The sequence below is a fragment of the Hetaerina americana genome, unplaced genomic scaffold, assembly GCF_022747635.1.
Source record: "Hetaerina americana unplaced genomic scaffold, ioHetAmer1.1.p SCAF_5, whole genome shotgun sequence".
NCBI lineage: Eukaryota > Metazoa > Arthropoda > Insecta > Odonata > Calopterygidae > Hetaerina > Hetaerina americana.
Window position 1 is genome coordinate 44,098,745 of NW_027287095.1, and position 18,377 is coordinate 44,117,121.

Sequence of the window (18,377 nt, forward strand, 5' to 3'; positions counted from 1 at the left end):
AACAGTAATATTTAAAGTTGAAGTATAATGCTGAATACATGCTTTTCTGTGCTTTTTTCAGACTGGCTCTGGTGCAGTAGCCAATGGTCTACATGAAGCCTTTGCTGCCCTTACATCATTGCAATCTCTTCAGCTTCAGAGAGATGTTGCTGGAGTTAGGGTTGCTTTTGACTCTTTGGAGACTGGAATCAAACATATCTTTGATGGGGTTCGCCGATCAAAACCTAAAAGCAAAAGTGCAACTATGTCAGCTTTTGATTTGGAATCGTGTGTGGTAAGAACCTGACTATCTATGTTATTGTTCTCAATAAAAACAGTGGGAGAGAAATATATTTGTAAATGATAATATAAAGAAACTGGCAACTTATTCCTATTTCCCCCCAAATTTGGGTATGTCATTGGATCATATGCCACTTTTTGACCAACAAGACAAAAGTACCTGTGGTTTATTTTTTGATTTTTGAAAAATCTCATGGGGCCATTTGGCCATTCTGACAACTTTCAGGAAAATGCACTCAATTCTTTTGAGGAATTTTTAGAGTTCACTACGGGTACTTTGTTTTTAGTTTGCTAAGTATATCTGAATTTTTACCTCTCAATTTACTCAAATTTTTCTCCTTGTTTAAATCAGTTTGGAGTTACTAATTGCAAAAAATAGTAAAAAGGGTTGTTTCTCCATCTTGGTTATTCAATTGAGCTTTTAAAATTTATGAGTAGTGTTTGAATGTATATTATTTGATTTGTAGCATGTTTGGAGGCAGTGGCACTTGGTTCTCACTGTGATGATAGACAGAGAATAAGGGAGTGTATCTTTAAAATCATAGGTATCACAAATATCATTTAACCATCTGGTCCATAACCGGGTACCCAGGTAACCATTTTATATTTGTAGATACAATTAATTGACTTTCCCTTAAAAAAATTGTATGACAACCCAGATCCCCAAAATTGAAGTAGTCTCACACCAATTTTTTGCAATCAATGATTCAATAACAGTTATTAACTATCAAACTTAATACCCCCTCCATCAAGACCGGGTACCCACTAAGGTCTTTGTGTATGAAAGCCGATTTTTACACACTAAAGAGACCGTTTATCAAAGTGTCTATGTAACTTGACTTTTGAATAAATAATCAAAAATATCGTTTGTTATTTCCTTCATTTAAACAATTTTTATAGACAATAGTAAAGGTAGTAGGTAAAAAAACTTCATTCCGTTTTGTTTATTTTAGTTATTTTTTCTTTTATTCATAATAACCCAGTTCTATACAAAAAAACTAGCATTTAGTTATCATAAATAACAAACATTTAGTTATTTTGCCCACTCCTTACATGTCGCGGATGTATTACAATGTTCATCACAAACAGGGAACTCGCATACCAAACATGACTTTTGAGTTTTGCAACATTTTTTTGAATTAGCTCTGGAGACAAATACGGCCTGCACCAGTAATTTTTTTCCTTCTGGTGTAATCTAACTGTGCCTGAGGTTTCCTGGCTGTTGGCTGCGCATGTGGATTTATGGTCGACCCAAAAAAATTTCAATCGCCACTTTGGTAATGAAATGCCTAATGATTTGTGCATTATTTGAACGATTTATGGAGTACACACCTCTCTTCCAAGTTGCAATAAAATAATCGTCATTCATAAGTTTTTTTATAGCAATTTATTATTCTAGAAATAAAGTATATACCTGTATGCTGCAAGGCAGGTGATATCGAGAATATTTTAGAAAAATGCTAGAGGCCTCCTGCGAGTTGATCTTTTTGTAGTATATCTACAAAGCATTATATCCATCGTGTCCTCTCCAGCTTTTAACCAATTACAAAATTCAATATTTTTTTTCTTTGCACCATCACCAATCTTTGCGTCCTGATGCGTTGATGATAGTAGAATAACTGTCTTGTTTTTTTTGGCGCATAACTGCACATGGTTCATTTTTCATGAAAGCCAAACTCAGTGGATAATTCTTCCAGTGTTTTTGATGCAACCATTGCTGGTGGAATGTACGGCTTATTTTTCTTCAAAGATTCAATTGTTGAATCCCAGGATAGTAACTATTTTGTCAACGGCAGAGTAGTGAAGTAATTATCCATTGTAATATTTCTACCGGATCCTTTTGTACGGTGCAACCAAGTCTTTGACAACTCTCTCACCAACGCTTTTCTTGTGCCCGGCTCTCAATTTGTCAGCGTAAAGCTGTCTGGCAAGCGTATACGAATTTTCAGCATCCCATATCCACCATGCTTTGATTCCATACTTGGCTGGCTTTAATGGAATATATTAAGTGAATTTAGTTCGACCTTGATATGCAAAAAGTTGCTCGTCGATTGTCAGGTGCTCTGTTGGCTTATAATGTTTTGCCAAATTACTATTGAGCATTTTCCAAAGGTCCCTCGTATTGGAGCAGCCTTATCACTCTCCATGTGCTGAGCACGAGTATTGGCATCGTAAAATCGAATAAAACAAACAATTTTCCAGAAGCGACCCCATTGCTGCACGATACAATGGATATGAGTACGGCTTCCACATTTCCCTTGCATTGTCAGCATTTGAGTTATTGGTGCCAGAGTTGATCAGAGTAGCCAGGAATGCATAAAAATCCTTATGCTCAAAACCTTTCCATACCAATGGTTTCTTCCGTGGATTTTGTCATTATATGCTGCATATGTTGAGCTTACTTTTTAATTCATATGACGAATAATGATATTAGCCATTTCCGGAGTGAAAAATAATGTGATTGTGTTGCAAAATGAGAGCATGTTGGTGTTCCTATTAGGTTCATATCTCTGTCGCACAACAACTTGTCGCCTTGCAACTTGATGTTCCCTTGTTGTTGCCTCAGCCCACTGAGTACCATCTTTTGCTGTCATTCCTGACAGCTGTAGTTGGGTACCCGGTTATAGAACGAATGGTGAAAGTTTGGTTACGGACCGAACGGTTAATAGAACAGAGAAAAGGGATGAGAAATGTATAGAATATAAAATTTTCTCTGAAAAATATTTTCCCTTAAGATTGCTGCATTAAAAGGAAATGTGGTAACATCTTGTTTATTTTCAATCCTGCTCAAGATAAAATACAGGTGATCCCTGAGTTTTGGAAAAGAAATGTTATGGTAAATGTGTTTTTGTCAGATTTGTTGTAAATCTGATCCCTGATGAACAATTTATGTGTCCAAACATTCGTGCATTGATATGTTAGAGATAGGTCGACAATTTGATGAAAGTAGGATTTTCAGAGAATAGAGGAAGAGTGAATGTCCCTAAAACATGTAATTTCCATTTGCCAAGCCAATGATCAATATGAAATTATGTTGTAGATGGAAAAGTAAGCAGCACCATAATTATACATTACTGGTATGGTAACTATCACAAATTTTTGTTAATGCATTGGATTTGTATGTGCTGTAAATCTTCCAACTGAATGCAGGGCTCCATTGAGAAGTATGTACCACCCCTCTCTTAGACTAAAAATTTAGGAAAACTTATGGAGTCCTAAAATTCCTTTAAACATGCTGGTAGAAATCAAGACAGCTATTTTCTTTCATTTCCCATAACACTTGCCAACTATAAGCTGTATGCTATATATCAGTCCCATATGACATACTTTCAACTATTACTTCTTAAAACATATTTGTATTAATTGGTGGAAAATGTAGGTCTCTACAATTTTGTTTATTGATTGTTGAAGCTCAATATAGTTTCATCAACTAAAGTAATTTTCATAGTGTGTAACTTTGAGATAACTTGAAGCTATGATTAATGTTGAACTCTTCATAATGTTTAGAATGCTAAATTCTCTCTAGGTGTGGAATTAATTGTCTTAAAGTGGTTCACGTGGCTGTACAACATATGCCATGGCACTTAAGACCAGCATTAAAATCCTAGCAACAACAAGGCTTTGACTATATGATCATACTTTGTTGGATTCTGGCAATTTTGAAATAAACTTTGTTCAAATGTTAGACCTCAGTCACATGGTCTGAGCGTAGCTAATTACCTCAGAATTGAAATTTAAGATCTATTGAGGCTATGGCATTTTTATGATGGTTCTAAAAATCTTTTCTATCATAATCATAATATATTCATCATATTCTAAATTGTTTCATGTAGAAATGCCTTCCAAACTTTTTATATAATCTGCTCTGTTTTTCAACATTTTTGATAATTCCCATTTAAGTTAGAAGTGATTTCCACATATTCCTTATTCTATGCCTTGGAAATTCATTGAAAATGTGAACAAGCTAATTATTTAGCTTATTCTTTTTTCATTGCTGGCATTACTGATTGTTTTGTCTTCTGTCTTTTCATTTCAGTTGAGGCTGCGTTCTTGTTGGGAATTCATTCGCAAGAAATATTTGGAATATCTGAGAACAAGAGAGCCAGATTGCATATTGCGAATTGAATCTAGTACTCCTGCCTTTTCTGATGCCTTACGAGAAGTCTTCAAAGCTGGCTGCCTGGAGATTGGACTTCTTAGCCGAGACAAGGAGGCTCTTCTTTCTGCTGTTGAGACTGTCAGGGAGGGAATGGCTCCATTTGGTGATTTTCTCAAAGTTAAAGCTTTGAGGAATTTCACTCTAGGATCATATCCTTTTTTAACAAATGACTCCAAAGTTGCCCAAAGAAGTTTCTCTGCAATTTATACTCAATTAGAGATTATGGAATTATTCTCATCTTAAAAATACATGCACATATTGAATCTAAGTCTCCTTTTTTTCAATGTTGAAAAATGAGGATGTGATAGTCAAGTGGGTAGAGTGTTAAACTGCTGGCCAGAGGGTCCAGGTTCGATTCCCGGGGACACATCTGGGCATCCTCAGCTTCATCCAAAGCTATGCAATTTTTTCGTTATCAGAACTTCCTGGGAAAAATAGGTGGCGCAGGAAAAGAAACTGGCACACCCCTACCCTGCAAATGTATGAATTTTATTAGCCATTAGGCTTAGTACTTGGTGGGCTCTACCGTCACATATCAAACTGACCATCAGGTTGATAACTGTGAATTTTTTGCTATAGAAGCCTTGTATACTGTAATATAGTATGAATATTATTCAGTTACTGAAATTATTTGTGCTCTATGTCTTTATTCAGTGGTTTTCTCCTTAATGTTAGTCATGTACGCGAGCTTCCCTAACAATCAACAAGTACTTGGAGGAATTTCCTGGCTTGGTTCACTTTATTTATGTGGATAGGAGTACACACAGAGTTACTACTCCAAGCTTGGATTTCTCATCTCAAGAAACCATTACTCTCACAAAGAAAAAGGTAGGAACATTGTTATTGGGGTATTAGGCATTATAGTGATAAAATTGTAAACCCTGGACATACGCCAGAACAAATTAACGAATCGCACCTTATCTGAAGAAGCAAACTGGAATCAGTGTGACTGTTGTGTGATTTTGAAAAATCTTATTCAGTTGAAATCTCTAATAGAGATTCATTTATTCTAGTAAATTATAAATGCCTTGTGCTGTCTGTGCTTGAATATTTTCATGTGGCTACCCATAGGGAGTGTTTTGAAACATGTATAAAAGACAATGAGAGAAGTTACCAGTAATAGTTATCTGTTCCGTTGAAGAGGCATGCAAAATGCAGATTAACTTTGTTTGATGACTGTAATTTCATTCTTTAAATGTTTGATAATTTAGAATCTTATGTGTAACTAAAGAAGTGTGGTAAAATAATGAAATAAGTGTGTACAATTATTTGATTCTTATATTTTCAGATATGGGCCATGGTGGATTTCAGTCGTGAGCATTTGACAGAAGGACATGTAGCTATTATGTGGAAGGATAACACTTTTAACTATGCATATTTCCTGTGGTTTGAGGACACAAATGTAAACATTAATTTCAATTTACCTCAATTACAATTTCCAGATTAATGTCATAATGGAAGCATCCTACTTTATACATATTTATACATTTTATTTCTCTTCCAGGGTTCTCCTTTGAAAGTGAAAGTATTTCCCTCCTCATTATTGAAGCAGTTTCCCATTCCAGGAGTTTTATGTGGAGATTTCTATCAGTAAGTTGATTGATATTTAAAATGAATCTCATTTTCCAGTAGAGTGGAAAATGATACATTTGTAAACTATGTAAAAATATTAGATTTCATGTCTTCTTTTTGAGTTTATTCACCCAGAAATCAAAATTCTTGTGATGTATTAGTGTGGCTTTTATTTGTATTCAACATTCATTATTTCAAGCTCATCGTTTATAACTTGTGAAGGATAAAGGGAAGTTAGAGATGTATGAGGGATTGAGGAAGTAATAAAAACATTAAAAGGATAGAAAACCTGATAATATTCAGAGATTGAAATGTAATTGTTGGGAGGTAAGAAAGGAAAATGGTAGAAAAAAGAAATGAAATGTAGGAAAGGCTAAGGAATGTGGTACATTGTATGAATTAGTCATGATGGTATGAATTAGCTGAAATGATGCACATACAGGGTGTGGCAACATAACTTCCATTATTCAAATAAGGAAGCATTTCAAAAAGGGAAGTTATGTTGCTGCACCCTATATATGGAGAATGCCTTGAAATGGATTGTATATTGCTTAACTGCATTGAAGCAGAGATTCAAGAGCTCAGCCAAAGGTGGTGAAAATGTGTAACTGAATCCTGCCGTTCGAATTGACAGTGTCAACAGAATTGTTAAGGTGAATTTTTAACTTAGATTGAAGATGCTTAAGAATATTTCAAAGAAGACAAGGTGATTATAAATGTTAAAAACTCATCAGAGACTAGAGCTGAACTGGATGCTGGAGATAGATATGAAAAATGTAGAAAAATCATCTCAGAAAAAAATTGAAGAATCTTAAATAGAGAATGCCTTCTATAATTGCTAAGGGAAATGCAGTTTGATGGAAAGCCTTTGAGAGAGACCTGGATTACTGCCTTATAATTAAGTAGGGAGAACATAAAATCTCATAAAGGAAAAGGTTGATGCCACTTACTAAGTGTGAAACCACGGCATGAAACCCAATCGAGAGTGTGATACAATTTGAATGAGAATGATGAAATTATAATATAAGATAATGTGAAGAGTTGTAAAAGTGCTTAACTGCACAGTGGAAAGTAACTTCATATAAAACTTGTAAAATTGGGAAGAACTAAGTGTAAAATTAAGTGAAGAGGAATACTCGAGCAAGAAGACAATGGAGGAAATCTATACTAAGGGCCTTGCCACGCATTATATCTATGCCAAGGATGTATGTTGCCACAATTAGAATTTTGCTTAAGTAATTGAGCAGGAATTGTTGATATTGCTTTTGAACAGATTCAATATGTGTTAGAGAAGACTGACCAATCCACATAAATATCTTTGACTTATCCCTTTTCATTCATAATGTACCATTGGACTGTAAAAGGAACATGAAGGACCCCATCTACAGATTCCCAGAAAAAAAAGCCAATGAATTGAAAATATTTTGGAATTTAGGCTTTTAAAATATGCAACGATTTGAACAAAATTCACTGAATTCTCTGTTGATAAATTATGAATTTCTCTGTTTTGAACACAAGGACTCACTATTTCAAGAGCAGTCGTTTCTATATGTGCATATCTCTTCTTATGATGGAACCTGCTGGACTTGTTCGTGGTAAAGTGCACAAAGTCCTGTAAAGTTACCTTGCAGTTAAATTTGCCGAGAACAACTCAATATTATGAGGTTTCACTTCTCTTGATTGAAAAGGTCAAATGCGCCTTCTACTGTCCTCTTGGGTTTGACACTAGTGCATCAAACCTCTATTTAGAATTTTTTTAATGATTTGTCAGCACTAGGTTTGCATAGGTATGTGATGGCCTCTGCTAGGCATACGCTCCCCTTAGGACTGAAAATACTTTATTCTCATCAGACACTCCTGATTGGGATACCTTGTGACTCAGTGTTTCTTTAGTAATCCAGACCTTTTCCCAAATTTTTCCTTAGTTTAGGAAGAAATAAGTGGTAATCAAATTTTTATAAGAAAAATACTAGAAAAAGGAATAGAAGCTTATTGTTTCAAAGGTAAATTAAATGGATAAATTCAGCTTAAAGTTGCCTGGGTTCAAATTGTGCCTTTGTGGGAAATTTTTTAAAATTCCATTATTTGGAATGTAAATTGATAATGATATTCAATCTGCTTGTTGAAACAATGATCTTCATTGATTTTTGGGGGATTTTTTCAATGTTTTCGTTGTTTCGAGAAGATGAAGGATGTCCTGAACGAGCAAGATCTTCAACTTTCATCTCACCACGTTTAAAGCACCCAAATCACTCAAAAACTTATGTACAACTCATAGCATCCTTATTTAAAACCCATTTAAGCATTTGGAAAGCTTTTGTTGCCCATTTTTCCAGCAGGAAGCAAAATAATTTCAAACACACTCTTTGTTCCTTTAAATATGCCATAACAATTTTGTAAGCCACGGACAAGAACAGTCGAGAACAACAATGCTCTGATCAAATGTTAACCTCCTATGCATATGCCACATGAGTAGCTGATTTGGGAAGATCTATGATAGAGCTGCATAGTGGTAGAATTCTCTACTATGCCTAGAAATGGTCGCATGGTTTCAATCCAGTAATTTTTGGATCCCCCCCCACGAATGTTGCATACAAATATGTGCTATGCATACTCAAGCTCAAGACAAGTTTGGTTGACAGGTTTAGTGGAAAAAGCTCTTAACATTGTGACTGTATTTGTGATATAAGTTGATGACTTAGCAATTGTATACAACATGACCTCTCTTATTGGTTGTGCTAGTGAGGGTATTGTAATCATCAACATGCAGGCAAGATAGTAGGGTTAGACGTGCTTCTAAGATCAACATTTATTTCCCTTCCTCTACACTCTGATGAGGAAGTTATCCTAGTCAAGATTGAAAATAAAAAATTTAAGATCAAAATTTAAAAAAATTTACATTGTAATGCATATTAGCAGATGACTCTGTCAAAAGTTACTGTCGTGGCATCTCCCGCAGTTTCTTGGAATTTGTAAAAGGATATTACTTGGATTTTGAGGAAAATAGTTCCTTTTGTAAAAGACCGGAGTGCAAAAGGACCATGCCTGTCATGATACTTTTTTCAATATGAAAAATATACAGGTGCATTATTGCTGTGAATTATTTCAAGATAAAAGATAAATTGTGAGCCTTGGGATCATCATGAAATAAAATTTCTTTAAGTCTTATTTGTCTTTGTACTTTAAGTTTAGAAAATACTAAGACTTTGATCAAGTATTGTTTATATCCTTTATCCTGGTGTTAATTTCACATGTTGTTGGGCCTAGTATTAGGTGAGTGCTACTCTCACCTACCCAACCTTCTGATTGATAACTGTGATGTGTAATACTAATCTAGAATTATCCTTACAGGAAGCTCATTGAGGAATGCTTTCCAAAAATCCCAGCATCTAAGGTACAGTGTTATGAACTTTTCTGCATTCATCTTGGCTTAGCTACTGCTTCATGTGTGTTGGAACACTCAAGACGACTTGCAGCAACAGTTTGGGAGGTTACAGGCACTTCTAATAATCCTATTGATGTGCTATGAGAATCAATGCTTATGCCCGCTTAAATTATGTATTAAGTAATTAAACACCAAACAAATCTAATAATCTTTCAGCCACTGCCAATTTTTGGAAATGGTTAGAATAAAATAAATGCCTCGTTGAGGCTATTTCAAAACTATTTTGTAAATATCATTTGGACTGATCTTCCATACATTCGTATTTCAAATAATTCTAGTTTTTAATTTTTCTGGTACAAATGTTTTTTATTTAAGTGTTCTCTGTTAATGGGCTGGTAGTTAATCAGCTACATCATGTAGACCTGCGGCTCAAGCTTATTGTTGTTAACTCACAAATTATGTAAACAAACTGTTCTTTACATGAAATGGACTATCATGCTCAAGGCACCGCCAGTCCTTATTGCTGCATATCCATGTTGTTCAAGGAGCCTTCTACTATTTAGCAAGTGTTTCACTTTTGAAGGTAACATTCTAAGCATTCCTCTTGGTTCATCTAGTCCTGTTGTTTTAAGTGTTTTGTAAGTTTTTAATGTTTGAAGAGGTATATATTTGATATTGCTTAAATCAGTACTTAGATGCATAATAGCATTCCATAAGTTTTTGTGGATATATACAAGATAATTGTCATTCTTTGGTAAATTTTATTATTGTTTGCATTATATAAATTGTTAACTTTGCATTTAATGATGTTAAATTTGACATGAAATGTTTACTGGATTTTTGCATGGTGGATGCAAGTATTAATAGTACCTCTGAATTTTCATTTAGATTACTGTCTTCATATTTTAAGGGATATATACATATGTTATTTATTTTTGTCATGTACGTTCTTGTATAAAGTAATAAAATAAAAATCACTGGTAATGAATTGTTACAAAAGATACTTCTGGTATAATAGGGAAAAATTTTACTTTTAAACAATTTATTGGTAATATTATGACCATCAGCATCAAGTTGAATACTTCATAATTTTATGATACAGTTACAACACTGAAGACATACCACAAAAAATGGATCAGAAAAGATATTCAATCTTCAGTATGTAAATAAATTAATAAGATCATTAAAATATATTCACACAATTTAACTGATTGCTGATAGCTCTGCAAATATTGACAAACAATATTTTGGCATTTAAATTCAGCACCAATTTTATTAACAGTCCTGACAATGTAATATCAATGCGGACAAGGCCTCCAACTTTCAAAAATGAACCTTCTTGGAATCAAGGACTACATGATGATAATTACAATGAAATCAAATAATGCTATTAGAATAAACAATCTTCACTGCCAGCATTTCAACTGAATCTTCCATACCACTCGGCTTTGTCTCACATTCAGTCTTGGCAGTACTATGAATATTGTCCCTGGGGGGAAAAGCTTTAATTCTCATTAGCAGAATTTGCAGCAGAGGCACTGTTGCGACTAGTAGAGTTTTGCCTGGATCTTGACTGCCTTTGACTTTCTGGGGTAGAAATCTTACGGACGGACCGCTGAGGGGAAGAACGCAGATGCCTAGTTACTGGGCTTTTACCCGCACTTGTGTCCCCCACTGAGGAAGCAGTCGTGGGGGATGGTGATGAAGTGTTTCCACGGGCAGATTGCTTCCTTTTAGAACCTGTCGCACCACTGGCATTGTTCCCTTTTGTAGCATTGAGATTATCAACATTTGAACCAGGATGTCTTCTCCCCCCAGGAGGAGGAGTCATTTTCAGTTTCAGCTCGGTAACAAAGTCAAAGGGATCACCCGAGGACTTGCTTGGAGAAGGGCTGGTGGATGCCTCTTGCTCCTTTAGATCATCCTCTGAGCACAAATCACTAGTGATCACCGGGTCCTCTTTTCCATTTAATTTCTCTTCCAGTTCACTATCACCTTCTATGTCCGTTTTAATGGTTATCGATTGATGATTGCTGACTGCATCGCTGCTACTGCAAATATTTTCTGGTGCTGCTTCAATTGGCATACTCAACAACTGAGGAAGCAATAATTCTATGGAAAAAAAAGAAGAGATTCTTCACAAATTTGAATTGATGATCACTTGAATGAGCTATAGCCAATTATGTGATTTCAAAGGGTCATCACTTTCTTTAAAATGATGCAAGACAGTTGATAAACACAAAATGAAAGTATAACATACAAATCATTATTTACCGTAAAATTTAAACCAAACTTTTTCCATGGAATTTCTGATCATAGGCAAACTTAAATGTGGACTATAAAACAAGTTTAACATAATTCAATAGGTCAACTTAATTGTTTGATGGTACTACATCATGTCATCATTGTAGCTTAAAAGCAATAAAAATAAATTCCAAGAAACTGCAGGAGGTGCTGCAACTAACTTTAAATTGAGTCATCCGCTAAACCTACAACACAAGGCATCAATTTCAGTGTAATAATCATTCCCCTTCACTGAAATATTAACCACGATCCCTTGATGTCTGGCCAAGTGCTTTAGTCAGTTAAGCTGTGTCGTCTCACACTGTGACCTTTGTGAGTGATGTACATGTTGAGTTGTTCAAAAAAGTTATTGCAAACTCTTCTCAGCATATATTGCAGTATTTCAGCAATAGCATCTCTAATCGTCTCCTTGAGAGCTTCCAAGGTCCTTGGTTGAACTTAGTAAATCTCAGATTTGAGATATCATGAAAAAATCACATGGGCTCAAATCTGGGGAGCAAGGGGACCATGAAACATCCCCTCGTAAGGAGATTAGGCGACCGAGAAATTGTTCTTATTCATCACCATAGCCTTCCATTTTGTGGTGTAGATAGTTCTCCAGCATCTCACAATGGTGCATATAGTTCACAGTAACAGTTGAACCTTAAGATTCAAAAAAGTAAGGCCCACTAATGCCTATGGAGGGCACCGCTCTGTCACTTTGGGGCTATGAAGAGGTCTTGAGTGAAGCTTGCGAGGGTTTTCAGTTGCCCAGTAATGAAAATTTTGCTTATTTACTGGGCTGGAGAGATGAAAATGTATTTCATTGCTAGAGCACAGCGCTCACTGTGTTGCCAGCACAGCCTTGATGCTCACCAGACCACTGCATGGTGACTACTAAAATGGCATTGTTCCTCCCAGCTAATGCCACTACTCCCACTCCTCTAATACACCTGTGTACTCTTCAGTGATTTTTTGAAACTAGGGAGTCCATTCTGCCCCACCCTGTATAAACTCAGGCATGGATGGTTTGGCCCCTGGCTTATCTATGGTGAGCTTAAGGTTAATTGGGATCTCATGGTTACCTCCAGAGGCAGCTGAAGAGCAATAACAGATTTTATAATTTTCATTAAATTGCGTACAATTTATACTTTAATGGCAATAATCAGGGAAATTTAAGAAAGCCTATCTTATCCTTCATAATGTTTGAGTATTTGGTTCTATTGCAATAATTTCAGTGTGTAAAAATCATTGGCCTTGACTGGGATCGAACCTGGATCTCTTTAGTTTCTTGGAATTTGTCACAGGTTAAACACCCCTAGTGTTTAAAAGTTTGCTTAAACCTCATGGGTTGTGGCACATTGTGCATGACTACAAATCCAAGTGACATTGTATGAAGTGTATTTTGTCACATCTTGTTCCTTTAAAGCTCCCAAAATCTCAGTGTGAGATGACACTGTTAGCTTAACTGACTAAAGCACTTGGCCAGACATCAAGGGATCGTGGTTAATATTTCAGTGAAGGGGAATGATTATTACACTGAAATTGTTGCCTTGTGTTGTAGGTTTAGCGGATGACTCAATTTAAAGTTAGTTGCAGCACCTCCTGCAGTTTCTTGGAATTTATTTTTATTGCTTTTAAGCTACAATGATGACATGATGTAGTACCATCAAACAATTAAGTTGACCTATTGAATTATGTTAAACTTGTTTTATGGCACTTCTAGGATTACCCTCATATTTTACCCATATGATGAACACATTGAATCCTTGTAGCATAATAATGATTTGATATTCCTTTTGAAGAAGGTTTTCTTTCCATGTTTGTATGAGCTGTAAGCTAGCTGTCTTGGCGGTTGTGTCCGGATGCAATAAAATTATTTTATCACAAAACTTATAAATGAGCAAGTGTAATTTCTCCTGATGATACATTCAAAATATTAATGATTTTCTTAAGCATAATGCTATAAATATACATTTTTCATCAGAGGAAATATGTTCTTCCTAATCCTTTTTCGTACCTGTAAATGGTGTTTAACTGAATGGAGTAGTTCGTTTTGATACCAAGCACCCAATCTTGTTGGATTCATGTACTTGGTGTATTTTTAGTTCATGTAATCTTAGTGCCTATGAAGTTTTTTTAGTGATTTGAGTTTTTGCCTGCTGAATATACTAGTACAAGTCATGACAAATGAGGAAAAAACCATCATTTCCATTGAAAGTGGAGAAATAAACAAGGTAACTGTTAACGTGAAACATACATTATGAAAAACTATATCAGTTGAAACTTGATTATTTGCAGTATGCTTTTTATAAAGCTTGTAGGAAAAATGTTTCATATTTCTTAATACAGTAGTTTAATGTACAGGCAGTTTTTGAAAAATATTGCTCGTGCAATTTTTAGCAGATGATTGATGAAGAAATTATGCCATTCCTCCATTAGATCAATATAATTTCAGACCTTGAAGACAAAAGAGTACTAGCTACTCAATTAAGCATACCATTAGATATTTTCCCCGACTTCAGCTGGGACTTAAGTAAATCCACTTCTTTCTGCAGTGTGGAAACCTTAGCTTCTGAATTTGCCAAGTCCTGAACTAACTTCTGGAGATGCATCTTGATGAGTATTTGCATATTTAAAACTAAATGAGCTTCAGAGAACTCCTGACTGACTCTGAAAAAAGTAAAAATACATTATACATAGTTTATGAATTAATTCAATAAAGCACTTTAGGAGAGATAGAAAACCTACCAAAACAATATGCATGAAAAAACTTTGTATCTCTGGCATACATAACAATACTGAATAATTTGATTAAAGGACAAAAAAGAAGAAAAAAATTGTGGCATGATACATGAGTCTTTCCTGAATGAGCATGGTATATTGCAATGCAAATAAAATAAGCATGGAAGTATGCTTTACCTACTACAGCCACCCTTTTCACCAAGCTTCTCAATCAAGGATGCCACGTCATGCCTCAATATGCAGAGATCCAAAAAAACTCCATAATATAGTACTTTGAACTTTTGCAATTTTGGCAATGGTAAATTTTTCAAAAAATATTGTCATGCAATGTACACATCCAAATCTTAACAAAAATTATGCCAAAAAATGACCGCTCTTAATTAATGTATTGGTTTCCTTTCGATTTATCTGTAAATCAGTAGTGTTTGTTTTCTTGCAAACTGCTGTATGAGAAATTTCACAATAAACAATGTGGGCTGGGATACAGATTTTGCGAATACACCTATTTCTCTTGAAGAAAATAAAACCATCATAGTCATAATGCTAATAGAAAATTATATAGATCAATATATATATATATATATATATATATATATATATATATATATATATATATATATATATATACATTTATGTACAGTGAAATATATATATATATATATATATATATATATATATATATATATACATTTATGTACAGTGAAATTTTGTTCAGCATAAACAAGAATTCTTCAAACATTGTCACCAAAATATAACTAATAATGCATATGGCCCTGTTTTTCAGTCCCTTTAAGCAGTTTACGTTTTGTTGCAAACAGTAGTCAAAATTTTGCATGTTATATGAGAAGATGCACCCGCATTAACTCTATTTTTTTAACACAGAAGGCAAAATAGGAATTATCTTTCAATGTATCAGCAGATCCTTCACGTAGTTTGAGGACAACAACTTTTTATTACAAGCTTACAGGCATGTTTACATCATCACCTAATATAATTAGTCAACCAATTTCAATCAGATTATAAAAAGAAACAAAATGAAAGCGATGAATAACATAGCTACGATAAAATCTGGAAATTATTTACAATGGAAAAACCACTATTATCCCAATTAAACCACATTATGAATGTGAAGCTGTAGAGATAACTATAATAGATGAATGCAAAACTGGTCATAATTTCATAGTTTTTATACTTCCACTAATTCATATACACATACAATAAAAAATATTATATATATATACATGCATACATACATATATAAAAATATATATATATATATACATACACACACATACATATATAAATATATATATACATATATATAAATATATATATATACACATATATAAATATATATATATATATAAATATATCAAGATAAAATATTGAAAGACAGAACTAGAATATAAGAAAGTAATACGACCTTTAAGTTTACACTAAACAGCTCGAAACAGACATGCAAGAACTAAAATCATGTTATTGTCCTTTATAGTAAGTTACTGGAAATAATAAAGAAATTGCAAACTTTCATCATTTTAATCTTTCTAAAAAATAATTGGCGCCTAAAATCTTAACTCAATTAATTTATTGCTCAATAAACTCAAAGGAAATTACATAAACAAAGTTTTACAGTTTTGTCAACATCAGGTAAAATTGTATCTTGCATTGTGTCAAGGTATTCACCGTGTATATTTATACTTGAGCACCTCATGATTATGCAAATTTATATAAGGTCTTTCCTGTTTATATCATATACATTGTTTATACCATAAATACCCTCTGTTTATAGACATTTCTCCATATCATGGGAACAGCAACGGTGACACTACCTAGAAGCTACTTTCATTGACAGACAGATATATTATAGAATACCTAGGTGAGGAAGTGAATTCATATTATTCCTTATTCACGAAAAAAACTTACGCAAGACCTGAAACGATGCTCTGAAAGGATTCTGAGGAGCATGACGTATTGGAAACAAGTTTGTAGCCAGAAATTGATGTATCTCCAAGGTTTTCCACAGATAATGGAATGGCTTCGAATTCACTGCAAAAATATTAACTGATTGATACCATGATATATAAATGTCTCTAAAAGTGGTTTTTCACAATGGTAAATAACAAACATGCGATCAAAAGTGAAAAATAATAACTTTGTAGGTCCAATTATTTTTATTTAAAATAACGCTTTCGTCGAATAGTTAACATCATCAGTTCAAGGTATTCACTAAGGAAATAATAATATATTTTTGAATGAAATAAAAATCGGTGGAACTTACAAAGTTATTATAATTCACTTTTCATCATGAAGTTCCATCAATTTGAGCCGAAAACCATAGCATTCATAGAAAATGTCATCACGTTGTGGACACACAGTAATTGAGACATTTTAATTGGTACATACCTATATTTATGAATGTAGAAAATATGATTAAAGCGATGAGTTGACTCATTCGAGGACTTCGAAGCAGACAAAATACACATCGTGAAAACGTCTTTTTTATCAGTTGTCAGGATTTCTGACAGTTGTTGGTGAATTACCTTATCCGTAAGATGCGGAACCAAAGTAGTATTCCGCCGAAACCTAAACCAACCGACTATATCCTGAAATTAAACTTCGGTGTAAATAACTATAACATATTTTACTCGGATATTCAATGGGGTTTTATCAAATAGTTCCATCCATAATTGGAGCTTTTAATGGCGAAATTTAATGTCTCCAGTCTTGAGGCCTTACCTTTGATTTATCTTTCACGATATCTTTCAACTTCTTCTCGTTCACTTTCCCAGTGTTATTGTAGAAGGCAAATTTGTGTGGCACTGGCATTACAGAATGTACACCTTAAAAGAAAACGGGGATATTACGAATAATCTTTAAAAAAACATTATGGGGAAAAATAACACATACTAATTAATGTAGCAGTTTCCTTTCCATTTATCTGGAAATCACTAATGGTGTTTGTTTCCTTGCTAACTACCTCTCCCAAAAGGAACCCTTCCTGAAAAGAAATTGATAGACATGTGAAAATGACACCGAAATAAGCTTCAGAGAAATTCAGAATCTGTGGTTGTCATTCTAATTAACAAGTATCTTCCGAAAACTTTATTTTTCAGTGCGTCATTTCACATAATATTTCATTGATTTAATAACCACTCAACTAAAATATAAGTGGTCTATAATGGGAAATCGGTAAGCAATAATTAACTAGTTACATGACTGAAGGCGAGAAAAAATGAGTTGATAACACTGGAACTTAAGTATTAACAAAATGTTCAGCAGACAGAATAATTCACACAAAATCACAATTACATATTAAAATCCCGCTGTTACCTGATTAGACGTGCTGTTGACATTTTCATACAATAAAAATGATAATACTGGTCCTGACGTACTCACACAAACGTTCACCGCCATATCTAAAGTACAGATAACATGTGAGTAACGAAATGACATCAGCTGGGACTTTCGCTGTTTTTACTTTTCCACCACGTTTATTACTGTGAAGTATAATTATCATTAATCAAGACGTTCGCGTCTCTACTGTGTGCAAATTCTTTCAATTAAATTAAAAAATACGATATGTTACTATGGTGAGACATGCAGGAATCTCCCTTTGTGGCTCTTGTTGCATAATAAATCTGAGGCTGAATTCGAAGATATTATGAATTTCAAGATTCGTGCCTCTTAATTTCCCACATCATATTTTCGAGCTATTCGAAAAATATGATGCATATCAGACGGTTACTTAATTTACCAAGCGTATTAATTTAATAAATTACACTGCAATGGCATATCCAAATATACCAATCCTTTTCATATTTCAAGAAGATATATTAAGAAATTTACATATTAGAAAATTTCACTAGGTGAGTCATGAAATCGGTGCCTTTTTAGAATCTCCATTTCATCTATTGCTCCGCTTCGCATCAGCGAATGAGTTATTCATATATCTAT

General features: G+C 34.1%; 2 protein-coding genes across 3 annotated transcripts in view; one reads left to right on the forward strand and one right to left on the reverse strand.

The window, feature by feature from the left end:
* HPS1 (Hermansky-Pudlak syndrome 1 protein) overlaps nucleotides 1–10,349 on the forward strand; it is a 23,439-nt gene extending 13,090 nt beyond the window's left edge. Inside the window, exons 7-12 of the mRNA XM_071591946.1 lie at nucleotides 62–274; nucleotides 4,316–4,586; nucleotides 5,121–5,266; nucleotides 5,727–5,840; nucleotides 5,943–6,028; nucleotides 9,362–10,349. Of these exons, the coding sequence (XP_071448047.1) occupies nucleotides 62–274; nucleotides 4,316–4,586; nucleotides 5,121–5,266; nucleotides 5,727–5,840; nucleotides 5,943–6,028; nucleotides 9,362–9,539 (1,008 nt within the window). The 3' untranslated portion in view covers nucleotides 9,540–10,349. The remainder of the gene's footprint in view (nucleotides 1–61; nucleotides 275–4,315; nucleotides 4,587–5,120; nucleotides 5,267–5,726; nucleotides 5,841–5,942; nucleotides 6,029–9,361) is intronic.
* Nucleotides 10,223–18,286, reverse strand: LOC139693698 (BRISC complex subunit Abraxas 2-like). Of its 2 annotated transcripts, none has more exons than XM_071591949.1 (8): nucleotides 18,270–18,286; nucleotides 17,754–17,839; nucleotides 17,331–17,421; nucleotides 17,160–17,263; nucleotides 16,827–17,026; nucleotides 16,347–16,469; nucleotides 14,179–14,351; nucleotides 10,223–11,507 (listed from the first exon to the last, which is right to left on the reverse strand). In XM_071591949.1, exons 2-8 carry the CDS (start codon nucleotides 17,835–17,837, stop codon nucleotides 10,900–10,902), a joined length of 1,383 nt encoding a protein of 460 aa, XP_071448050.1. In that variant the 5' UTR covers nucleotides 17,838–17,839; nucleotides 18,270–18,286; the 3' UTR covers nucleotides 10,223–10,899. The 2 variants fall into 2 exon arrangements, with proteins under 2 accessions (XP_071448050.1, XP_071448048.1); XM_071591947.1 differs by lacking the exon at nucleotides 18,270–18,286 and adding an exon at nucleotides 17,922–17,968.
* Between the last annotated feature and the right edge of the window lie 91 nt (nucleotides 18,287–18,377).

What these genes read in the sequence shown, in the direction of transcription:
- LOC139693698 (XM_071591947.1), bottom strand. An exon ending in AGCATCGTTTCAGGTCTTGC is followed by an intron (nt 14,352 to 16,346) that starts GTAAGTTTTTTT and finishes TACTTTTTTCAG; the next exon opens with AGTCAGTCAGGAGTTCTCTG. An exon ending in GTCGGGGAAAATATCTAATG is followed by an intron (nt 11,508 to 14,178) that starts GTATGCTTAATT and finishes TTTTTTCCATAG; the next exon opens with AATTATTGCTTCCTCAGTTG.